Raw genomic sequence first — 26,212 nt, forward strand, 5'->3', positions numbered from 1 at the left:
CTTCCCCCGTCCCCGCGACCCCCTTGTCCAAAAAAAGCTGATGCAACAATTTTCAAATTAAAATCATTCGAATAAATTTAATGAAATTTTTATATATTTTTATGCTAAAATGTATTTATTTTTATGAATTAATGCCAACACAACCTAATTAACTCAAGTACAAATGCTAATCATTCATACAAACTCCTTTGACTGTTAATTAAACAGTATAAATCATAAAAAATGTCCATCAATCATTAAATAAAGTCATCATAGATCTTATATTTATAGATCTTGATATTTTATAGATCTAATAAATTACTTTCGGGTTGAATAAATAAGTTTTCATGATAATTTATCGAACGTTAAAGTAATAAAAGTTTCAAAAGCTTTATTTTTTCATTCATCCTTTTTTACAATACAACTTTAAATTTCATTCGCTTCCCGCGATAATAAGACGCGCGTATCTCAGTACGCATGCGAACTAAAACATAAACACGTTCAAAAAACTTGTCGTGTCTTTAAAAAAGAACAGTCGACGTAAATAATATAATTAATTATTATTCTTACATTATTAATCTATTATATTCAAATTAATAAACTGATTTGAGTGCTAATTAAATCGCTCGTAGCAAGGATATTAAGATGAGAACCTAAATAGCTACATTAGTCGCTGTTCTGTTGACATTCTAACCTAATTTCATTTGTCAAAATATATAAATTGAATGTATTCACAATAAGACCGCAGTAAGTAACAATTTTACAACAAACTCATTTAAAATCTATTATTTATTGATCTTTAATATTCCTACGTAAAAAGTCAATTTTTTTTAAATTAATTAACTACAAATTAAAGCATCATAAATTGTCTTTCTTCTTCCTGAGTGCAATAACTCTTTCCACTTTTGTATTCAAATAATTAAATCACATAAATTTATAACTCACTAACAAACTTTTAATTATAATAATATTTATTTCAGATGTACACAAAAAAAGTCAGATGGTGATCAATAGATGTTTTTTCTAAATGTACGTTAATTTTTACATTGATCATTATTAATTCTAAATCATGAATTTAATATGATTTACTTAATGAACAAGTTTGAATCCTAATTAAATTGCTAGTAACAATATTATAATTAAGATGAGAACCGGAAAAGCAACAGAAGCCACAGTTCTGTCAATGATCTAACCAAATTTTATTCGTGCACTAAAATAAACTGAACTTATTCAAAAAATGACAGGAGTAAGAGTAAGTAATAATTTAACAATTGATACATTTTAATTCTATTCTATATTGTTCTTCAATACACCTGAGTTAAAAGTCAATATTTCTAATTAATCAATCATAAATTACAACATTATGAATTGTCTTTCTTCTTATTCATGAGGGATAAAACTTTTTCGACTTCTATATTTAAATAATTAAAACACGTAACTTCATTACTCACTATCAAACATCAAATAATAATAATCTTTGTTTCAGATGTGAAAAAATGTATCCTTAATCAATGGATATTTGTTTCAAATGTACATCAATTTGTACGTTGCCCACCAAATTGACGGAATTTCTACCTATGGCACAAGAAAGAGGGTAATAACTAATGAATTAAGGAAGCTAAAATTTTATTGTGATTTCGGTAAGCAAGCAGTCTTTTCAAGGTCACGAAAAATACTATTTTCTTTTTTCATTTTTCCTTAATTTGATATAATTTCAGAATCGAAGAAAACGCGTTTGTAGATTCTCTAATTGTCGCAGTGATTTGAAAGTGTTCATTCATAGAGCATGATCACATGCAAGTGCAATTTATTATATAATAAATATAATATATAATTATATTATTTACGTCGACTGTTCTTTTTTAAAGACACGACAAGTTTTTTGAATGTGTTTATGTTTTAGTTCGCATGCGTACTGAGATACGCGCGTCTTATTATCGCGGGAAGCGAATGAAATTTAAAGTTGTATTGTAAAAAAGGATGAATGAAAAAATAAAGCTTTTGAAACTTTTATTACTTTAACGTTCGATAAATTATCATGAAAACTTATTTATTCAACCCGAAAGTAATTTATTAGATCTATAAAATATCAAGATCTATAAATATAAGATCTATGATGACTTTATTTAATGATTGATGGACATTTTTTATGATTTATACTGTTTAATTAACAGTCAAAGGAGTTTGTATGAATGATTAGCATTTGTACTTGAGTTAATTAGGTTGTGTTGGCATTAATTCATAAAAATAAATACATTTTAGCATAAAAATATATAAAAATTTCATTAAATTTATTCGAATGATTTTAATTTGAAAATTGTTGCATCAGCTTTTTTTGGACAAGGGGGTCGCGGGGACGGGGGAAGAGGGTCAGGTCACGTAGGCACGGTTGAGGGGTAGTTCGGACGTAAGGTCGAAGTTGGGGGGAGATCCCTCTCTACCTGCGCAGAAAAAAATCCGATACCAGTAAAATCGTCTACTGCGCAGGGTGAGTAGTAAGAGGGAGAAAGTGGGGGTGAAGTGAGAGGGCTAAAGTCAAGGGGCAAAAGGGTCAGTTGGCACCCGACACCCGATGTGTAGACATCATAGTCGGGGTGTCCAACTATTTTTAAAAATTCTGTTGACTTCTTTTGCAAGAATTTTTTTTTTTTTATTTCCATTAACGTCATCAATAGTCACCTTGAAAAAAATTTTTTTTTTTTTTTTTTTTTTTCAACAAGCGTTTTCGCAAGTTGAAATAATTAATTTTTTTTTCTTAATTTTTTTGTCTCATCAATTAAATACAATAGTCAACAGGATTTTTATTTATTAATTAATGACAATTATTTAAATAGATTATCAGTGGATTTCAACGATGAAAACTCTCTTTCTGATGTCTTGACTGGAAGGAAGGATGGAAGCAAACAACACTGACTTACCTCGACGGACTGCTAGCTGTCATCCTACCAGCTGATCATCTGGCATCGTTCGGCAGGGAAATAAAGTTATTTCCCTGTTGAGGTTTGTTAATGTTCGTTAAATTTTGTCACTTTCTTTTCTCTTCTCTATTATAATCTATTTATTTGATTTCATTTTTTAATATTTATCAACGGTTCCGTATCTTTTTTTTAATTTAAATTCGTTACAATTATCAATCGTCGAGTCATTTAAATTGAATTACGGTTTTTTTTAATTAAAGTCGAGTCATTTACATTAAATTCAGTTCTTTAAAATTAAATTCAAGTCATTTACAGTAAATTCAGTAATTTGATATCAGAGTCGAGTCATTTAGATTAAATTCAGTTTTTTAAATTAAAGTCAAGTCATTCGCGTTAGATTCGGTTTTTTTGAATTACAGTTGAGCGTTTGCATTAAATTTTGTTTTTTGAATATAAATCGGGTTATTTTCAGTAAATTCAGTAATTTTACATCAAAGTCGAGTCAATTAAATTAAATTTCGGTCTTTTCAATTAAAGTCGAGTCAATTAAATTAAATTTCGGTCTTTTCAATTAAAGTCGAGTCATTTAAATTAAATTTCGGTCTTTTTAATTAAAGTCAAGTCATTCGCGTTAGATTCGGTTTTTTTTAATTGCAGCTGAGCGTTTGCATTAAATTTTTTTTTTTTTAATAAAAATCGGGTAATTTAAATCAAATTCAGTTTTTAAAAATTAAATTCCGGTCATTTAGATTAAATTCAGTTTTTTTAATTAAAGTCAAGTCATTCGCGTTAGATTCGGTTTTTTTGAATTACAGTTGAGCGTTTGCATTAAATTTTGTTTTTTGAATATAAATCGGGTTATTTTCAGTAAATTCAGTAATTTTACATCAAAGTCGAGTCAATTAAATTAAATTTCGGTCTTTTCAATTAAAGTCAAGTCATTCGCGTTAGATTCGGTTTTTTTTAATTGCAGCTGAGCGTTTGCATTAAATTTTTTTTTTTTTTAATAAAAATCGGGTAATTTAAATTAAATTCAGTTTTTAAAAATTTAATTCGGGTTATTCAGATTAAATTCAGTTTTTTCAATTAAAGTCAAGTCATTCGCGTTAGATTCGGTTTTTTTCAATTGCAGCTGAGCGTTTGCATTAAATTTTGTTTTTTTGAATAAAAAACGAGTGATTTAAATTAAATTCAGTTTTTAAAAATTAAATTCGGGTCATTTAGATTAGATTTCGGTCTTTTTAATTAAAGTCGAGTCATTTACATAAAGTTTCGGTCTTTTCAATTAAAGTCGAGTCATTCGAATTACATTTAGTTTTTTTGAAATTAACGTTGAGCATTTACATTAAATTTACTTTCTTCTGATTAGGGTCGAGTCACATAAATTAAAAATTTTTTTTCTTCTTAAATTCAATTTATTTTTTAGTTAGTAGAATTAGAAACATTCGAGTCATATTTATTTTTGGGGTGTGAATTCATAAACAACAATACATATTAGCTTTTTAATATTAGAGTCACTCACATTTTATTAGAATTAGATCTTTAAGTCGAGTCATTTAAATTAGCGTCATTTTTTTTAAATGTCGTGTTAACTATATCAAATTTAGCTTATTAGAAGTAGAGTTAATTGAATTACAGTAGATTCATTCGAGTTACAGTAAATTCGTTCAATTTTAGAATATGCCATTTAACTTGAATTAATTTTTCCAAGTAGAGTCATTTGTTTTTTTAAATTTTGTCTTTTTTTTTATTACATTCATTTTAATTAGAGTCATTTGAATCACAAGCAGTACTAACCGAGTAACCTTTTTTTTTCTATAAATTGAATAACTCCCTTCTGGAGTTATTGTATTTTATTTTTTTAATTTAACATGGGGTGTAGATTGATTAGTTATCAATAGCCTTCTGCTATTGATAATTCAAACATAACTTTTTTTTTCCCATCTCACACACATACACATACGCTCTTTGCGTTTCCAACTCTCTCTCTCTCTCTTCTATTTCTTATCTTTTTCTTAATTTTTTTAATCGGGGTAATTAGATTAATTAGTGGACCAGTAATAGGTTTTTTGTTGAGAGTATTCTCTCAGTAGAATCACGCGTTTAATTTTAGAGTCAACCAACCCTTCCCTAATTCATCTCTTTCTCTTTCTATACCACCACCTTCACCCCTTTTTTTTAATAATTAATTCGCGTTGGGTTTTTGTCCGCGAAATGGGATATTGGTCTAGTGATTTAGTTGGGAGGGGGTTTATGGGTGTTAGGGATTATAAGGACATTTGGTTCTTATAATTTATTTAGAATTAAATTCACGCGAATTAGAGTCTGAAAATATGTATCGCTCTATAGATCTTAAAGGCGAAAAATATTGTTACGCTGTTATGGGTGGCCAACCATAGCAGCGTATATAAAATATTTTTTTTATCCATTAAAAATTAAAAAAAATTTATTTTTTTTTCTTTTTTAATGATAAAAAGTTGAAAAAAGAAATTTTCCCTGATCAGTTTTAATTTTTTTTGAATTATTCTGTCCCACCCTTTGAGTACCCGGGTGCGATTTGGGTGCCGGTCTCAATTCATTAAAAATTTTTCTGATCAAATCTTTTCTTTTTTAAGTGTTTAAGCGTCTGTAGAGCGATATGTGTTTTTTATTTTTATTTTTTTATTCAATTAATTAGAGTCACTTTTGCTGCGTTAGTTAATAAGTTAGTTATACTATAGGAGGGGAATAATATAGGACTAGGGGTTTTGATGTCACTAGACTGATCGGGGGAGTAGATTAATTAAATAATTCGGGGTTTTTTTTTTTTAATTAGAGTCATCCCATCTCTTTCTTCTTAATGAGTGGTAACTCTACCACTCATTTACTCTTTCATTTACTACACACTTTACCCCCCTTTTTTTAAAAAATTCGAGTATTAGCGTCACGGTTTTTTTAGATATTGAAGTTACTGGTCCAGGGGCTTTTAAATTAGAGTCAATTTTGCTTTGGGTTCTTTTTAGCTTCAATTCTTTTTCTTTCTCTCTCATACACCCTTACTTACACTACCCCTGAGACTCTGTTCATCTTTAATGAAATCGAGTCTCACCCCACACGTCGCCGTATAGTCGAGGTTACTCACAACCTCGCTTACGGCGACTTTTCTCCACACACCAATCTACACCCTTAACTTTTTTTTCCCTTAAATTCATTAAATTAGATTTAAATTAAAAAAAGACACCTGGCACTTGGGTAGGTGGCATTTGCATTAGAGTCTTGAATTTACTCGTTAGTACTGCTTGCTTGTAGTATTTATTTGATTAGAGTCACTTTTAAAATCGAGTTTTTTAAAATTTTTTTTCCTTTAATAATAAATTTAATTTAAATGGCATTTCCGCGTAAAAAAAGAGCCTTGGCACTAGGTCAGGCTGTCGCGTTTTTAAATTGTTAGTTTTTTTATAATATATGTCCTGATCTTCTGGGCTGGTACGCATAACCCTCCGGTTCGATCGATGTCGGTCCTTATTGGTCGCATGCTATAAGAAAATCTATTATTATCATGTTGTTATCGGTGTTATCATTATTATTGTTGTTGTCATAATTAATAACAATATCATTACCACTTTATGAGTGAGATAATGATAGTGTAAGTGGCCCGGGCAGGTCACATTGCACAATTGATATTAATATTGACTGCAATGGTTTTATTGATGATATCGTAATGATGTGATTTTATAGTGACTTTTGTGTGCGATCAAAACGGGGATTCGATTTATCGATTGGCTGGTGGCCTAATGCTACGCATACGGTTCGGTTTTGATGGTAATATATTATGTCGTTTCTATTATTTTTCGAAAAAAAACACACAAACACTTATTTTTTTTTATCACACATGTATTTACACCCCAATAATTTTTTTTCTAACTTCAATTTTATAAGATTAGAGTCATTTGAATTAACGCCAGTTTTTCAATGGTAGAGTCATCAATGTAGAATCATATTTACAGAATCGGAGATATTTTCAGTAGCTTCAGTTTAAAATTTTTTTTCTTTCAATCAATAAATTAAATGTAAATGCTCATTCACTTTTAATTTTTTATCGTCATTTAATTCGAGTCATTTAATTTAACGTCAATTTGATAGAAGTAGAGTCACTTTATTTAGAGTCGTTTTTTTTAACAGTAGAGTCATCTTATTCGAGTTATTTTTAAAAAAGTCGAGTCATTTAATTTAGCGTCATTTTGATACGGGTAGAGTCACTTAAATTAGGGCCATTTTTTTTTTAATTTTTTGCTTCGATTAAATAATTTAATTTAAATGCTCAGTTATTCTTAATTTTTCATCGTCGTTTAATTCGAGTCATGTAATTTAACGTCAATTTGATAGAAGTAGAGTCACTTTATTTAGAGTCGTTTTTTTAACAGTAGAGTCATCTTATTCGAGTCATTTTTAAAAAAGTCGAGTCATTTAATTTAGCGTCATTTTGATACGGGTAGAGTCACTTAAATTAGGGCCATTTTTTTTTTATTTTTTGCTTCGATTAATTAATTTAATTTAAATGCTCAGTTATTCTTAATTTTTCATCGGCATTTAATTCGGGTCATGTAATTTAACGTCAATTTGATAGAAGTAGAGTCACTTTATTTAGAGTCGTTTTTTTTAACAGTAGAGTCATATTATTTGAGTCATTTTTAAAAAAGTCGAGTAATTTAATTTAGCGTCATTTTGATACGGGTAGAGTCACTTAAATTAGGGCCATTTTTTTTTATTTTTTGCTTCGATTAATTAATTTAATTTAATTGCTCAGTTATTCTTAATTTTTTATCGTCATTTAATTCGAGTCATTTTACAAACAGTCGAGTTACTTCATTTAGCGTCTATTTAATAGAAATAGAGTTATTTTGTTTAAGAGTAGAGTCGGTTCTCGTTTTACTTAATGATAGAGACCTGGCACTCGGTCAGGTTTCACTATAATCTTTTAAATTTCTATTTTTAATACATTTCGATCGTTATTGCTCGTATATGTTAAGAAAATCTGTAATAATCATGCTGTTATCGGTATTGTCAATATTATGGTTGCTGTCATAATTAATATCAATACCATTATCATTCTATAATGATAGTGTAATTGGCCCTGGCAGGTCACATTGCACAATTGATATTAATATTGACTGCAATGGTTTTATTGATGATATTATAATGATGTGATTTTATAGTGACTTTTGTATACGATCAAAAGGGAATTCGGTTTCAATTAAGTAGTTTAATGTGAATGCTCATTCATTTTTATTTTTTTTATCGTCGTTTAATTCGAGTCATGTAATTTAACGTCAATTCGATAGAAGTAGAGTCACTTTATTTAGAGTCGTTTTTTTTAACAGTAGAGTCATCTTATTCGAGTCATTTTTAAAAAAGTCGAGTCATTGAATTAATTAGGGCCATTTTTTTTTATTTTTTGCTTCGATTAAATAATTTAATTTAAATGCTCAGTTATTCTTAATTTTTTATCGTCGTTTAATTCGGATCATGTAATTTAACGTCAATTCGATAGAAGTAGAGTCACTTTATTTAGAGTCGTTTTTTTTAACAGTAGAGTCATCTTATTCGAGTCATTTTTAAAAAAGTCGAGTCATTGAATTAATTAGGGCCATTTTTTTTTTATTTTTTGCTTCGATTAATTAATTTAATTTAAATGCTCAGTTATTCTTAATTTTTTATCGCCATTTAATTCGGGTCATGTAATTTAACGTCAATTTGATAGAAGTAGAGTCACTCTATTTAGAGTCGTTTTTTTTAACAGTAGAGTCATCTTATTCGAGTCATTTTTAAAAAAGTCGAGTCATTGAATTTAGCGTCATTTTGATACGAGTAGAGTCACTTAAATTAGGGCCATTTTTTTCTTGCTTTGATTAATTAATTTAATGTAATTGCTCATTTATTCTTAATTTTTTTATCGTCATTTTATTTAGCGTCAATTTAGTAGAAGTAGAGTCAGTAGTTTTTTGAAAGTAGAGTCACTTGAATTAGAGCCATTTTTTTTTTTATTTTTATTTCAATTGAATTAAATAATGTAAATGTACTTTAACCCCCCCCCCCTCCGCCCCTTCTTTTTTTTTTTATTTTATTGAAGTTGATTCGTAGATTCGAGTCATTTGTTAAATATAAAGTCACTTAAGTTAACGTCGTTCTTTTAACAATAGAGTCATTTTACTATTTATTTATTTAGTTTTGATAGCATTTTAATTATTATTAAAAAAAAAAAATTAGATACGCGAACCGTACCCCGACATGTTTATTTTTTATCTTTCTTTTTTTTGCATTATTTAGGAATTAATTTTAGGTTTAGAAATATGATTTTTTTGAATAGATTTCTCAAGGTTACGGAACCTCATCATGAATTGTTTAAATTTTATAAATTATTTTTTTGTTCAGGTTTAGGCGTATAATTATTTTTTCATTTTTTTTAGTATATTTTTCGAGATTCTGGGGACTTACTTAATCCTTACCCTATTGAAGTTATTGGGCTATTAATTTCTTTTTTTTTCTTTAAAATTTTTTTTTTTTTTCAGGTTTAGGTATATGATTTGGATGATTTTTTTCCTATATAATTTATGACGTGTCTAATCAAGAGTCCAATGGAATCTATTGACATGACTGGCCTACCAGGACCAGAATAATTTTGAGGACAGTGATGTTGCTGAACATCAAGGACAAGGTGATGCAGATCCAAGGACACACCGCTGCTTTAATTTTTTTTTCTGGTGGATATTTATTTTCAAATCTTTTATTTTTTCCATAAATATGTATCTCTGTACTTAATCTATTGGGATATATATCTTAGTTTCAGATCCAGTCAAGAAGAATAAGGATATCCATGGCTGCCAAGGAATACCGAGACCAGGAGAAGGAGGACCAGGACCAAGAAGAAGATGAATTATTTATTTAATTATTTATTTTTATTATTTATTATATATTTTTATTTTTTTATTTAATTTTAGCCAAATTGTAATTAGTTTTAAATACTTATTTTGTTAAGGTGTGAGTGTGATGGATGCTGTAAGAATGATTTATAATTTATTAATTTAATTTATATTTTTATTTTGTAAGAATGTGTACGAGTGGCATGTTTTTATTGCATGGCTTGTGCTTGCTTGTTTTTTTTTTATTTTTTTCGGGTTTGATCGCATGGTTTTGTTTGTTTATATTTAATTTAATTTTATTCCTCATTCTTCCCTTCCCTTTTAATTTTAAGTGTGTTTTTTTTATTCGGGTTTGACTGCATGGTTTGGTTTGCTTTTATTTAATTTACTTTTTCCTTTTTTTATTCCCGTTCCCTCTTAATTTTAAGTCTGTTTCATTATTATTAAATTTAAATTTAAGAGTGTAATCAGTGTGTGTGTGATTTTGTTTATTGGGATTTCCAGGCACGGATACTAATAGTAAGTTTTAATTTTAAGAAATTTTTATTTAATTTTATATTTATATATATTGAATTGTATTTTTTATGTATTTATTTTATAATTGTTTAATGTATAATATTTTGTATTTGTATTTTATTTAGCTTTTTTTTGGTCACCAATCGAGTGATCACTGTGTTGGTCGGGTTTTTTCACTGGTAAAAACCTCCGATATAAACCGATAGATTCCGGGTCTATCGGATTTTTATCGGAGTATTTTATCGGTGTCGAGGTTTCCCAAACGGGCTATTTTCTTTCTTCCAAAAGAAAATAGCTTAGACCAGTACAATTGTATTTTTAAACAAATACAATTGTAGGTGAATGCGCACAGTATAGGAAGTCGGTCCTCAGCCGCTTTTTTTTTTTTTTTTTTAAATAATAAATCCTAATATTTATTATTTTTAATTGAGCATTTATTAATGAAAAAAATAACCTTCCCTTTATTTTTAAGTAAATATTTTAGTTTATAAGTAGAAATAAGTATATATATATAAGAAAGTGAAAAATTATTATAATTAAGAAGAAGCAGAAGAACCCTCATAGATACAGGTAAGTAAAACAAAAAATTATGAATAATTAAGAAAAAAATAATATATTTATTTATACATATAATAATTTTTTTTTTACAATATTATTTATATTTTTTATCCGTTTCGTTACAAAAATTTTTATTTCCCGTACGATATTGATGCTAGTCAGCTGCTAATAATAATTACAACAATTTTTCACGTTAACGTAACAAATTAAAAATCTTTAGTTTATTCTTCTTAATTGTTTTTTGAAGTATCAAAATAATTAATTTTATTTTCATTATTAATTATTTTTAATACTTTATTGTTCAATAAAAAAAAAACTATTTAACTGAATAAAAATTTAATGAAAAATACTCTTTACACTATTAATATTTTGTTATTTAAAAAACTTTTATTATTTTAAAATAGTTACGTTTTAAATACATAAGTTTAATTATGAGCGTGAATGTAGAAGACATCAGACAAATTTTAAATAAATAAATAGATTAAATAGCTAAAAAAAAAATAAAATTAAAAAAACATACGCATTAAAAAAATTTCGAAACTAACAAGTGAATTCTTTTATTTATATTTATCCATTTATTTATAATTTTAAATTTGTCTGATGTCTTCTACATTGACACCCACATTTTTCCTGCTTTTTTTTTATATGGTTGTTTAAAATTCAAATTAATTTAAATATTGTGGCTCCACCTACAAAAATAAAAAGAAAATACATTTTTATAAATTGCGGTAAATAACCCAAATTAATAAATTTCCGGTGAAAAATAAATTGCATATGTATGGGTAAACGGGATATGTGTGAAAGACACAAAGACCTACCCTCGATTGTCTATTGATACGTATACATAAATCAAAGAACAGATTTAATATTCCAATAGGAAACTGTAGGAATCAATCCTAAAACGCCATGTGGGAACCCGTATAGGAATCTAGGCTGGATTCTCATATGGATTTTTTTAATAAGATCATAATGATGAATTATTATTAAATATTTCATGAATAATCTCCGTGTTTATTCGGTCTTGAATTGACTTCTTGTGTACCATTTTGATTTAATCGAATTATTTTATTTCCGCTAACCATTGTTACGTTGAAAAAAAATATTATCAGCTTCAGCAATTATCGAAGACATCAAATATTGTATAAATTCTACGTGGTCACTCTTTTCAATACAACTTGATAATTTGTTGCTATTTTTGGTTTTTTTATTGGGAGATTTCGGATTTGCTGAAGCTGTGATTATTGCGATTTCTTCTTCAGTTAAAAATCTTTTTAAATCATCCACAATCGTCAAAAATTAAAAAAAATTTCAAATAAATTCCTACTAGCCACTTTAGCTTACAATTTACGGTAATTTAATATTGAAATTACCCGAAATTTTCTGTCCGAATTTGCCGACAATTTAACAGCAAAAGTTGAAATTAAAATTTTACAGTTTAATTTTTCTTCAATTTAAAGGTAAATTTTTACAAAAAAAAAAGTCAGTAATGTTCATTCTTAGCATTTCAAAAGGTAAGCAAATTTATGCTTCAAATTGTCTACAATTAGACGATAAAAAAGTAGTTAACAATTTTTCAAGTCAAATTAACAACAAATTGCCGCAAAATTTACGTGAAAATTGCTAACTTTTTTCTAGTCAACTTTTGAAGTGAATTTTTCACTCTAATTCGGCAGTAAATGTATGTCAAGTGCAATAGCAAGTTGCAGACAAATTGTCGTAAAAAATGGAAAAATCCAAAGTTGACGGAAATTTGACGAAAAATTCAAGAAAACTTTTGCTTAAGTAAACTGTGCTATTAGGGGTGTTTCAAAATTTTCTTTTACAGTCGGAAAGTCCTTAAGCGCCACCTAGGAAACTTGACAACACCCAAACGAAACTTTTTTTTTCATGGGGCCAAAAACATGAGCGTAAATCAGCTGACAATTTTCAATTTCCACTTTTTAAATAAACAAATAAAATGTCAATAACAAAATTTAAAAATAATACCCGCCATTTTTTGAATTTCATTATTTCAATTATTAAATTCATTTGTTTAAAATTTACAAATTTTCTCACATCCGCTACATTTACTCATGAAAATCAGGCTTGAATACTCTGCCTTCACACTCCATTTTATTAAAAGACACGCAGGTTAGATTTACAAGTACTTGTACATAAGGTTACATTAATTGTGTTCGTAAGTTTCACGCAGTTTTCAATAATAAAAAGTAAAAAATAATTAAGTGCCGGGCAGTAAAATATAAATAAATAAATCAATCATGAATGACTTGGAAAAATACTTCGACGTAATGAATTCAATGAAAAAAGGAAATACGCAAAAAGTAATTGATATAGTAGAAGAATTTGGTTTATCATTCTGCTCATTGCTGGATGATGGGTATAAACTACTTTCTGTTGCCGTTGAAAAAAATCAAGTAGAAATGGTGGCTAATTTATTGCACTACGATGCAAAAGTTAACAGCGATCGTGATATCATGTCACTTCTTCAGATAGCTGCCATAAATAATAACACGACAATTTTCAAAATGCTCCTGGAACGCGGTGCTACAATAAATTATAGTCATATTTATAATAAAAAATCACCAATTAAGTTAGCAATTGAGCACAACAATATTGACATTGTGAGACTTATCGTTAAGCATAAAAATTTTGGAAAAAAATATGATCCGTCACTACTGCATATGGCTGTCAAGAACAACAACTTGGAAATGGTTCGATTATTATTAGAAACTGGTGCGGATGTAAATGAGTATGATGATAATGAATCAGCTCCAATCCATGAGGCAGTAGTTTACTGCACAAATGATATTTTGCAATTATTATTAGACTATGGAGCAGACATTAATGCTAAAAATAAATATGGAGACACTCCAGTTTCTTTGGTTTTAATGCATTCTTATGACGAAACTCCTATGATGCATTCTCATAACGTAATTCATATACTGCCTAATTTTTTTACAGTGCCCGTACCTCACACTATAACGAATAAAAGTAATTTAGATATTCTTCTAGATAATGATGCAGACATAAATAGTCCCCATATCCGTAAATATATTCTACGTACTTTTCAAGGCATGCGTCTTCATGCTAATAGAGGTGTTGAATACGGTACTTCGGAAAATAGAAAATGCATTATTAAGCATATTGTTAAATTAAAAAGTCAAAACGCACCACTATCTACAGACTATGATGAATTATTGTCTTCTCTTGTGGAACACCTGCCGTATGATAATTATAAAAAAATGTGTGAGCAAGAAATACAGAGAATTATTGTAGAAAAAATACCAAAGTCGGGGATTTCATTTCATAACATTTTGAGCAAAAATAGTAATTTTTTAGCTGCGTATGCGAAAAATGAAAATCATCAGAGGTTCATATTTTCGGGTGAAGTTTTACGAGAATTTCCGATTTATGGATCGGCGATAAAAATTCGCTTTTTGAAAGGATTAGCAAGGAAAAATTTACTGGAAAAAAGTACTAAAATTTTTAAAAATCTTTTTCCCGTTGCGTCTAAATTGTTGTCTTATGGTGTCGATAATGTATTTGAATGTTTAGATAATGATGATTTAAAACATTTTTTGCGAAAGTTCCAGTAAGATAATTAATTTAAAACATGTATGTTGTAATAAATTTTAATTATTTACTTTTAATGAGTTTTACGTTTTTTTTGCCTCCTTTTTTTTGAATTGTTTTAATTTAATAATTATATTTATAAATCAAATATGTGATTTTGAAGTTAGTAGACAATCAACAATTTTTGGATCTTCTTTTTTACCAAATTAATTACAAAAAAAAAAAAAAATTAAGAATATGCATATGTAGACAATTCAAAAAACTATAGGTTCAATTTTTTCAAATAATTTTTTTTTTATAATTTAGTGCATTAGAAAAATCCAAAAATTATTTGACGTCGGCTAACTTCAGTATCGTATTATCTTCAGGACCATTAAAAAAAATATACTGAAATTAGCCGAGGTTTAATAATTTTTTTTTTTTTTTTCACAAGAAATTATAAAAAAAATTTTCAAAAGAAATTTTCTGACCGAATATGCTGACAATTTAACAGCAAAAGTTGAAATTAAAAATTTACGGTTTAATTTTTCTTCAATTCAAAGGTAAATTTTTACAAAAAAAAAACTCGGTAATGGTCATTCTTAGCATTTCAGAAGGTAAGCAAATTTATGCTTAAAATTGTCTACAATTGGACGATAAAAAAATAGTTAACAATTTTTCAAGTCAAATTAACAACAAATTGCCGCAAAATTTACGTGAAAATTGCCAACTTTTTTCTAGTCAACTTTTGAAGTGAATTTTTCACTCTAATTCGGCAGTAAATTTATGTCAAGTGCAATAGCAAGTTGCAGACAAATTGTCGTAAAAAATGGAAAAAATCAAAGTTGACGGAAATTTGACGAAAATTCAAAGAAACTTTTGCAAAGTAAACTTTTGCTCAAGCAAACTGCCATTATGGAAGCTTCAAAAATTTTCTTTTACAGTCGGAAAGTGCGCAGGCGCCACCGATGAAACTCGCGCGTGAACGTAACTTCCTTCGTCATGGGACCAAAAACATAATGAGAGTAAGTCAGCTGACGATTGTCAATTTCAAATTTTTAAATAAATAAAATGTCCCGTTGTGTCTGAATTGTTGTCTTATGGTGTCGATAATGTACTTGAATATTTAGATAATAATGATTTAAGATATTTTTTGCGCATGTTCCAACAAAATAATTAATTGTAAAATATGTATGTCGTAATAAATTATTAATTATTTACTTTTAATGGGTTTTACTTTTTTTTCTGCCTCGTTGTCACTTTTTATGGATTAGTTGCCATGGAACCATAAGTAAATATGAGTCTAATTTTATTTTTTACAAATTCCTAATAATAAAAATTATAAAAATTTACAGTGTGCAGATAAAAGTTGATAAAAAAAATATTAGCAAGAAATATTTTTATTAGAACAAGTAATTTTTTTAAAAAAGGCGCGAATGAAAATTCAATTATAAACTAATTTCAAAAAACAATTCTGATAAATTTTAATTTCAAGTCGTTTTTATGTTTAACAATAAATATATGTAAAAAAAATCAAATTTTTCAAACAATTAGGCTTTTTGTACCTAAAATATAAATGTCTATTTAAACAAAAAAAATAGTTTTTGAAATTTTATGACTAAAAAATAACAATCAATCTGATAAATAAATAATAAATTTCCAACTATAAATTAATTTATTGTTATATATATTCTGTACAAACATATTTACATATACAGTTCATAATAATATAATAATAATTTTACCGTGCCCAAATAAATTTTTAAAAATAACAAAAAGAATTATTAGTGACTACAAAAATGTTTTACAATAATTATTTTAAATTAAAACAATAAAAATAATTAGATTTTCTATTTCGCATAATGTACATCTCTTAAGTACATTAAATTGAGCAGTCTAATGTCAGAACTAAACTATTAGAATGTGAATTTTGTTCCTGTGATTAATTTATAAAACAAAAAAAAAATACTATCATAAATAATTATAATTAAAAAATAAAACTATGGAATTGTTTCATTTAATATTTTAAAATACTATATATTTCTTCAACGATTATAAATCGCAAGCTATTATCGTTTATATATTTTCATATATATATATTTACTCAACATCTTTTCTTCTTTTTTTTATTTTTTTTCTACAAGCGCGTAACATTTTTTCACTCATTTTCAATTAATTAACTAGTTAATTAATTAATTAATCATCAGTTCATTACATATATACAGCTGTTCTTTTCACACAATTATTCAGAAAGTATGTACACAACTTTATCATAAAATAATTTTATAAATAATTTTTTTACTCAATATCATTATTATTTTTTTTTATAATAATAAAATTATACACTCGTGTTAATTTTTTTATATTACCGCATTTACTTTTTTTATATACATTACCTTATAACTGATATATGAAAGAAATTTTATATTTTACTTGAAGTTAATTATGACATTCGATTGTTCAAATCGTCGATAATTGTAAAATTGTACATGGATTTTTTTTTTATTTAATTGACAGCCAATTGTTGGACAGTAAACATTTTTTTGGTTTAAGAGATTAGTAATTTTTTTTAAAAACTTTTTTTATATAAATTATTGCTTTCAAAAATACAACCAAGAGATCCGCAAAAAAAATTCATTCCAAAAATATTCGACGTGAAAATTTTAAACTTGAGACATTAGAATTTTAATTAAATTTTTTTTTAACTTCCGTAGATTTGATAATAAAAAAAAAAGTTCATCCAGGATTTTACAAGAGAATCTTCTAGTAAAGACGTTTTTTTTTTTTTTTACCCTCGTTCCGAAAAAGTTTCCATTAAAAACCAATAGCTCAATAAAAATAAAAAAATCATTTATAAAAAATTTCAAATTCAAAATTTTTAAAATGAGGGTAAAAATACAATTTGAAAAATATGTTTTAGTAATTTTTTTTTACTCAAATTTCGGATATAAAATCCTAGATACTTTTTTTTACTGTCAAACTACAAAAGTTTAAAAAAAGTTTCCCTTGAAGTTTAAATCTGTCTCAAGTTTTGAATTTCCACGTCGAAATTTTTTGAAATATTTTTAGAAAATTTTCTCTACACGGGTAAGAAAATAATGTGCAAATAAAACCACTGAATTATAAAACCTTTTTTTTCTTTAAAAAAAAGTTTAAAAAAATTTGAATTTGAATTATTTTTTTTTTCTATGATTCTGTACTTGGATATTAATTTATAATTTGAATTACACAACATACCTATTAAATTGACAGTGATAATTCTGATAACAATTTATATAATAATTCGATGGATTTATATATTTTTTATTGAATAAATTTTGGTACTATTCTTGACCAAAACCTTCAGTTTCTTCTATTGCGTAATTCAATTTTTCCACCATCTGGTCGTAACTTTTGTACGGCGGTAAATCTAATCTGTTGAAACAAGTATGAGATCTTGGTAGCCAAGTATCCTTGCCAACTTTTTCAATACAAAATCGTTGGGGTCCATTACTTCCTGCAATTTTAAATAAAAAAATTAATTAATTGTTAAAAACTAATTGCTAAATAGATCCAGACTAGATAAGATTTTTTTCTCTTATTTTAAAAATAAATAATCAATAACTTTACCCATTAATTCCGCAAATCCACCGACAGGTACTCGACATGTTCCCGTAACAAATTGTAACAATCTTGCTCTTTTTTCATTGTCTGTTGTTCGTACAAACTACAGAAAAAAAGTTGTTTAAAAATTACAAATGACATTTATTTTATAACTCAAGCGCATTCTCATACAGTGCCGCCACTTTTTAAAATGTTTAATGACAACTGCCATACGCGTATCAAAGTATTATCAATTTAAAAAAAAAATTAACTCACAGATGATAAAAATTGGGAGTTCAACAAAATTTGGAAAATAAATTTCAGTAAAATCTTCATGCAAATTGTATAACTCGAATTTTCAAATTTTGTAAGCAAAATTTCGTTTAATTCCTAATTGATAACAACTGTAATTTATTTTTTTTAGATTTTATACCTCGACGACACTTGTAATTCCGTCGTCTTTTTTTTAAATTGAGGTTTCAATTTTTTTTTTAGTTAATTAATAAAATTTTGATACGCTTATGACAGATGGCATTAAAAAATTTTAAAAAGTGGGGGACTGAGTGAGAAGGGCCGTAATAAAAAAAAGTTATCGTACCTGCCAGAACCAAAGAACTTGTTTACTATTTCGCGTGTAATGCCGATAAATAGAATTACGTTGCCAATCATCAACGTCTATTTCCTGCATACCACAAAGCATAAGCTCAAGCTCACGTTCGTCAAAATATTTGAGCCATTCCAGAGGTACAACAGAATTGAAACCTTCTAAAAATGCTTTTGTTTGTTCTTCAATCCCTCTTGTCATTCTCCATTCTGTCATTAATCTATAAATTAAGAATAATTTATTTAGTATTATATTAATTTATTATTTTGAAAAATTAAATAATATACTACCTCATATATTCTTCTTTGTTTTCTTCAACGACTCTTATTTTATCACCGTTTTCTTTTAGTTCATGATGAATGACTTGACCGAGTATTTCAAAGTCGACACTATAATACAGCTCTAAGCCACACTCGTCAATGTTATTTTCTTTTATCCAGACGAGTGACTTGTAAAATTCGGGATCAATAGATTCAATATCTTTCATTATTAGTTTTTTATTTAACATTCGTTTGTAAAACGGCATCGTAAATCCACTATAGATAAATCGCCCATGATATAAAGCCTGTAGAAAATAAATATATTTATTTTAAAAAACTAACTTCAAAATTTTCCCGCTAAAATTTAAAAGTTATCAATAAAAAAAAAGTGTAATTAATTGTTTGTAAATATCTCTGTAAATATTGAGTTTTTGAAAAAATTGTAAGAAATATTTTTTGTAGGGCTTTAAATTCTCTATAAGAAAGATCTCTTATACTTTTTTCAAAAACTCAATAGCTATTGAGATATTTTGAGTTAAAAATTCTAAGAATAAGATACAGAAATTTGGAGTTTAAAATTGTCTGGGATTTTTTGTAAATATCTCAGTAAATATTAAATTTTTTAAAAAAATACAAGAGACCTTTTTTGTAGCGCTTTGAATTCTCTATAAAAAAGATATCTTATAATTTTTTCAAAAACTCAATAGCTATTGAGATATTTCGAGTTTAAAATTTCTATAATTAAACACCAATTAAAAAATAAAAAATTACCATTGCGATGAATCTCCCGATAAATTTAAAATATTGCAGATGATCTGGATTAACATAAGACGCTGGATTTATTTGTAAACTATAATTACTCTTATTAGCATACTCAAATAAACAGTACATTGGATTCAAAACTTCGTGGCTTAGTAAGAAAAACCATTCTCTGGAAAAAAATATCAAGTAAAAAAAAAAATAATTTAATAATTTATTTATTAAATAATAATGATATAGTTATCAATTTAATTTAATTTACCTCGAAACTCCACCGTAATCTAATCCCTCTTCACCTTTAAATATAATATACAATCTTCGTCTCAACGCAAACGCCTCAGCGTTCATTATCTGATGATAAGAATCTTCAAAAAGTGTTTGTCGACTGACACTTATTTTAATATGATTAGGTAACGCATTGGTTTGGCACAAAAACCTAAATTGTGATAATTTCCACCGGAAAGAACGCTCGTATGCTCTTGGCACACGATAAATACCTTTTGGTCTATTAAAAAAAAAAAAAATAATAAATATTAATAATTAATAATTGATTAGTAATTTGACTTGGTCATAAACCTGCCTAATGTCTCTCCCCTAAATCAGCAGGTACTGAGTCCAAACAGCACCCACTTAACCACTTTTTTGAGTTTCGTAGCAGACATCCCGTTATAAGCCTCCGTTAAAATTACATAAATTATAAACTAACAATAGCAACAAAATATCTAAATTAATTATGAAAATTTACTATCGATCTTTCGCGGATAATAATTTTATAAATATTAAGTTAAATATTATTTATTGGTGATAATTGTAATGATTAATTACAATTAAAGCTTCTGTTACAATTTAAAAGTTTTATTTAGCATTATGTTGATCAATAACAATTATTATTATTATTACTTTCATTAATACCCTTGTCATTATTATTTTTTACATTACAATTATTATTTGTGTAAAAAGATAAGTATTTATTTTAGCGCTATAAGCACTAGAAAAATCGGGACACTGGCGCATGTGACAAAACGTAAATTTGACGTTTAAAATTATATAAAATAAACACAGGCTTATAATGCTGTGCTAGAAAGAAAAATTTGTTTCTCTGAGAATCCTAGAGATATCCTAGACTAATCCTAGACAAATCCTAGAGAAAACTTAGAAAAATTTGTTTCTTTGAGAATCCTAGAGATATTCTAGATAAATCCTAGACAAATCCTAGAGAAAACTAAGAAAAATTTATTTCTTTGAGAATCCTAGAGATATCCTAGACAAATCCTAGAGAAAACTTAGAAAAATTTATTTCTAGCACCTACAAAAACTACTTAAAATAAGTAGTCTAGAACAAAACTAAACGCGCGGTAGAGATACTGGAATTTCACAAAAAATTAACCCTATCCCCTAGACCAGGCTTATGACCTTCAACTAAGTAAAAAATAATTACCCTTTAGGTGCTCCAGGTCTCGGATCTTGGAATGTAGTAGTCCGTGTATTGTGATCAACAAAATATCTTACACCATCTTCAGTAAGACGTATTTCCCAGCCATCAGGCAATGGCGGCTCATCAATACCCGTCTCCTGACCCTGAGTCCTCGGATCCTCCCACTGCGTCGTTCTATTCTTATGATTGACATAATAAACTCTTCCTTCCGGTTGTTTTCTACGCTCCCACCCAGCAGGGAGTGGTCCAAGTGCATCATCTTCATCAGTCGCAACACTCGTTGACGGACCAGCGACAATCGGCTGTCCCCCAGCTTGGGGATAAAGGAACCGTTGGTTGCCCTGTTGTACCACGAACTGTCTCTCCCCTTGCCACTGCTGGAAATGTTGCAGTCGCTCAGTATTCGGTCGCTGCCACGTGGTGCTGCGGGTATTATGATCAACATAATAAATTCTTCCCCGTGGATCGCGACGCACTTCCCATCCAGGCGGCAACGGCTGCGGTCTCTCCCACGAAGTACTTCGCGTGTTGTGATCTACGTAATACCTCCGTCCATAAACGTCATAGCGCATGTCCCACCCAGGTGGTAAAGGTTCTTCAGCAGCTTCAACATCAGCAACAGGAACAGCAGCAGCTTCACCAGAACCCGGTTGCTGAATTTGATCATTCGAAATAACCACTGGAACTACAGGTGAATTATCATAACGTCGTTGTGATACATCCGGTAGCATCATAGACGACACGATCTGAGAATTATCATTACGTCTTTCAGCGAGTAATCGCAACCCAGTTGTTGTTGTCGTTGCCGTTGTGGCTGTTGTTGATACTCCAGGAACTCCAACTCCTCCGGCAACTGCCACTGTGCTGTCATCGCGAATACTATCAACTGAAAATGACGCAGGATTATCACGTGACATTTCTGTATGACGTGACCCAATATTGCCATCATCTCGTGAAGTATCAAGAGGTAAACGAAACGTAGCTACGGTATTATCACTGCGAGAATTCAATTGATCTGGATGAACACGTGGTCCAATCAAAACTCCATTGTGATCATCGCAAATGTCTTTGGGTAGTCGTGATCCGACACTGGATCTTGATCCATTGCTTGACTCGCCTGACAAACGACTGGATCCGACAGTAGTTCTTGATACTGATCCGTTGTCAGAAAGCGGTGGTAGTCTTGCTGATAAAACCGCGTTGCCCATAACATTTCGCGGTGTTCCGTTTGAATTGATCAAGACCGACTGTCCGAAATCACTAGGGTCATAAACTAGATATGGGTTTCGATGCTGCGTTGGTGCTGTGTTTTCAGTTCCTTGACCGCGCATCAGTGCACGGATCCCGCCGTTTAAAATACTGCGATTATTTGCTGGGTCTGCTGAATTAGCAGCACCCAGGGGATGCGAGCCAACTGATGATGTACAGGCTGGCTGACGTACCTGCTCGATGACAACTGGCGGTGTCACTGTCGTCATATCAATTTTCAGACCATCGAACAGAGTCACTAGTTCGCCGACTTTGGCTAATTGGGAGTCATGTTTACTTTCGTTTATCAAATCGAGTGTTAGCTCTAGATTTTCGAGCTTCCCACTGTAGTGTGACAGTATCTGGAATAGACTGATACGTTTTTCACCGATGATTGTGTCTTTGCGAAATGTACTGTGGTCTAGTAGACGAAAGTGTAGTTGAGAGTATGGTGTCACGAGGATTGTAAACTCCTCGTTCCATTTTGGCTGATAAGTTGCTTTTGACACTTCAGTTTTACGAGGACTTTTGTCGTCAACTGAAAATTCGACGTAAGGATTTGGCTTTAGAAAGGATGAGCTGCGTAATATTGCAGCTTCAACTGTAAAATTATAAGATATTTTTTATTATATTTCAGATAATTAATTAGTTAATTACAGGGTGGCGACAATCTGGGAATATCATGGAAATGTCAGGAAATTTTGAAAAATATCCAGGAATTGTGACAGTTCAAAATTTGAAAATTTTTCAATAATACAGTAGTCAGAAAAATTACGGGATAAAATGGCCATACAGTCGACTCGTCATAAGCCTGGTCTAGAGACAGGGAAATTTTTTTGAAATTTCAGTCTTCCGTGGGTTTAGTTTTGATCTCGACTACTCGTTATAAGCCTGTGTTTATTTTAAATAATTTTAAACGTCAAATTTACGTTTTGTCACATGCGCCAGTGTCCCGATTTTTCTAGTACTTATAGCGCTAAAATAAATACTTATCTTTTTACACAAATAATAATTGTAATGTAAAAAATAATAATGACAAGGGTATTAATGAAAGTAATAATAATAATAATTGTTATTGATCAACATAATGCTAAATAAAACTTTTAAATTGTAACAGAAGCTTTAATTGTAATTAATCATTACAATTATCACCAATAAATAATATTTAACTTAATATTTATAAAATTATTATCCGCGAAAGATCGATAGTAAATTTTCATAATTAATTTAGATATTTTGTTGCTATTGTTAGTTTATAATTTATGTAATTTTAACGGAGGCTTATAACGGGATGTCTGCTACGAAACTCAAAAAAGTGGTTAAGTGGGTGCTGTTTGGACTCAGTACCTGCTGATTTAGGGGAGAGACATTAGGCAGGCTTACGATGTGGTCGACTGAGAAAATGACCGAAAAAAAAAATTTCCAAATTTTTGCTCGTCTCAACAACGATTTACGAACTTCAAAAAATTTTTTTCGTTCATTCTTTCGTGGCCACACTGTTGTTAATAAATGAATCAATAAATAAATGAACTTACTAGTGACACTGAGCTGATGAAATCCAGATGTTCCCACTTCACATTGAGACATGGTAATCAATTTATTGAATTATTGTTTGATTATTTAATATTTCCTTTATTACCACAGTAATCATAACATCCTGCTTGAGTCAATACTGTTGTTTCCTTAAAAAATAAACAAAATAAAATTTTAAACTCGATCTTATTAAATAAACAAAATAAATATTTTTAATTATTCTACACAGATATGAATGGAATTCAAAAACACATGAGTTGACTCATCAACTTTTGCAAATATTTATTAGTTTATACTTATATCACTTACATTTGTGATTTTGTTATTTTATCTAAATATATTATTTATATAAATAAATAAAGTGTTTTTTTGGGCTCTATCGCAATTAAATTTTTAAATATTTAAAAAAATATGATCCAGGTCAACAGACAATTCAAATCAATTGCAAAAAAGCACATGTAGAAAATTTAAAAAACTATACGTGTAATTTTTTAAAATATTTTTTTTTTAATAATTTGTCGTTTTAAAAAAATTTTGAAAATTATTCGGCAGCTAACTTCAGTCATAAGTTCACCAACGTCTAATTTTTGAATTTTATTTTTGAAATAAAAAATTATAAAAAAAACTTTTTAAAAAATTGGACTTGTAGTTTTTTAAATTTTCTACATGTGCATATTTTTTTAAATTTATTTTTTAAAATTAAATCATTGAAAAAAAAAATTCAAAAATTTTGAATTGTCTTAATTTGAGAATCATTAAATTTTCTTTAATTTATTTTTCAGAATATAATTTATCTCAACTACATTAAAATTAATATAATACATATATTTACCCATATATATATACATATATTACATATATGTACACTACATATTTACAATAGAATAATTTACGTAAAAAATTACAGTTCAATTACGGAAATTATCATTATTATCTTTTATTAAATAAAAAAAAAATGACTGACGTACAGTTTAATATAATTTGCCAAATAAAAAGTATATATATGTATACTAAAATATATAAATACCCGACGAATTTTATGATTCATTAATTAAAAAATAAAAATGATGACTGATTACTGTCATAAAAAATGCCAACCAAGCAAAACTTGTAATCGTCAAAAGACAAAATTTAATCATGAAATTACATTATCTGTCCATATAAATATATATGTGTATGCCTACATGTAGTATATATATACATATATATTATGCATATTAAAAATATTATTTTAATATCTAATTCAATATATAGTTTACTAACCTAAATGGGCGATAGTAATTATCCAAAATTTATATATATACATTGCACACTTAAATCACAATTAATATATATTGTTTATTATTAATAATATATATCTATGTATTTATTATTATATTTTTTGCATTATCATTGAATAAAGAATGAACTTTACTATCAGTGAACCACCATTTTGCCATACGTCAAAATGTATATAGAAAACTAGATCTCCGTTGTTGAAAGAAAAATGAGTATCAACACGTTTATATCAAGAGGAAAGACGAAGAGGATAAAAATATTACGAATTAGTGATAAAAAAGATAGAAGAAGAAGAAGAACCAAAGAAAATAGTAATGGACATTAACACACTAAAGATGTCGCTTTTAAACTGTCTAAATAGTAGCGGGAAAAATTTGAATTTTATTTAGCACAAATAATGAGTGTAAATGTTGCAGACATCAGACAATTTTAAAACTATAAATGAATAGAGTAAATATTAATTTTAAAATTTTTAAATGCCAACTTTTTTATAATTATATTTTATTAATTATTTACTCCATTTATTTATGACTTTAAATTTGTCTGACGTCTGCTACATTCAGTCATTTTTTAAATTACATATAAAAAATTTTTTGAGTATAATGTAGCATGAGTGCGAATGAAGCAGACATCAGATAAAATTCAAGTTTTCTTAAATAAATAAGACGTACAGATGTTCCCAAGTAAAGCTTGCTTTTGTGTCATCTGTAATATAAAAGTTTGAAAAATTAAATTACAAATAAGTCATTTAAAAGATTTTTCAGTTAAAATGATTTTTTTAAGAAGGCAAAAAGAAGAAGAATTTTCTATGACTTCTAGAACCAACCTAAATAGCACAACTTTAAGATGTTATAAAAATATCTTTTAAAAGGACAATAAAAATTTTATTTTGTCTCAAAGCCAAGTTTTTTTTTAATTAATAAGACATACAGATGTTGTATGTACAATTTCTCTTTAAATTAAATTTTTTTCAGTCAACGATTATAATTACAGTGATATGTTGACAGAAAGTATCTAAAATACACATACCAGTAATTTACTTTTTCAAAACGGCTTGCACGCAAGGTTCCCAATTACGTTTACCGAAATTG

General features: G+C 28.1%; 2 protein-coding genes and 1 long non-coding RNA gene across 6 annotated transcripts; 2 read left to right on the top strand and 1 right to left on the bottom strand.

Moving 5' to 3' along the window:
* The first annotated feature begins 464 nt into the window (after window positions 1–464).
* LOC128668570 (uncharacterized) lies at window positions 465–10,678 on the top strand. 3 transcript variants are annotated; one of them, XR_008404203.1, is made up of 6 exons: window positions 465–726; window positions 960–1,231; window positions 1,466–1,619; window positions 2,814–2,989; window positions 9,446–9,637; window positions 9,718–10,678. It is a non-coding gene; the product is annotated as an uncharacterized LOC128668570 (long non-coding RNA). The 3 variants fall into 3 exon arrangements; XR_008404204.1 differs by having other exon boundaries at window positions 2,814–2,979; window positions 9,506–9,637; XR_008404205.1 differs by lacking the exons at window positions 2,814–2,989; window positions 9,446–9,637; window positions 9,718–10,678 and adding an exon at window positions 1,698–2,001.
* A 2,286-nt stretch (window positions 10,679–12,964) lies between these two features.
* On the top strand, window positions 12,965–14,520 carry LOC103578484 (putative ankyrin repeat protein RF_0381). Its single transcript, XM_008559608.3, has 2 exons — window positions 12,965–13,800; window positions 13,883–14,520. Exons 1-2 carry the CDS (start codon window positions 13,129–13,131, stop codon window positions 13,898–13,900), a joined length of 690 nt encoding a protein of 229 aa, XP_008557830.1. The 5' UTR covers window positions 12,965–13,128; the 3' UTR covers window positions 13,901–14,520.
* Window positions 14,521–16,140: 1,620 nt separating this feature from the next.
* On the bottom strand, window positions 16,141–25,360 carry LOC103578483 (E3 ubiquitin-protein ligase Su(dx)). 2 transcript variants are annotated; one of them, XM_008559606.3, is made up of 9 exons: window positions 25,107–25,360; window positions 23,846–23,992; window positions 21,066–22,911; window positions 19,890–20,132; window positions 19,640–19,799; window positions 18,899–19,173; window positions 18,603–18,828; window positions 18,032–18,128; window positions 16,141–17,918 (listed from the first exon to the last, which is right to left on the bottom strand). In XM_008559606.3, the coding sequence occupies exons 2-9, from the start codon at window positions 23,895–23,897 to the stop codon at window positions 17,746–17,748; spliced, it is 3,072 nt and encodes a 1,023-aa protein (XP_008557828.1). In that variant the 5' UTR covers window positions 23,898–23,992; window positions 25,107–25,360; the 3' UTR covers window positions 16,141–17,745. The 2 variants fall into 2 exon arrangements, with proteins under 2 accessions (XP_008557828.1, XP_008557829.1); XM_008559607.2 differs by lacking the exon at window positions 25,107–25,360 and adding an exon at window positions 24,676–24,870.
* Between the last annotated feature and the right edge of the window lie 852 nt (window positions 25,361–26,212).

The sequence above is a fragment of the Microplitis demolitor genome, chromosome 9 (genome assembly GCF_026212275.2).
Source record: "Microplitis demolitor isolate Queensland-Clemson2020A chromosome 9, iyMicDemo2.1a, whole genome shotgun sequence".
Classification (NCBI taxonomy): Eukaryota; Metazoa; Arthropoda; class Insecta; order Hymenoptera; family Braconidae; genus Microplitis; species Microplitis demolitor.

Excerpts from the sequence above, each read along its gene's own strand:
- LOC103578484 (XM_008559608.3), top strand. The coding sequence starts at position 13,129 with ATGAATGACTTGGAAAAATACTTCGACGTAATGAATTCAATGAAAAAA.
- LOC103578483 (XM_008559606.3), bottom strand. The coding sequence starts at position 23,897 with ATGTCTCAATGTGAAGTGGGAACATCTGGATTTCATCAGCTCAGTGTC. Across the intron at positions 19,174-19,639 it reads TCGGGAGATTCATCGCAATG|GCTTTATATCATGGGCGATT; the intron begins GTAATTTTTTAT and ends TATTTTCTACAG. Across the intron at positions 18,129-18,602 it reads AAGTTCTTTGGTTCTGGCAG|TTTGTACGAACAACAGACAA; the intron begins GTACGATAACTT and ends TTTTTTCTGTAG.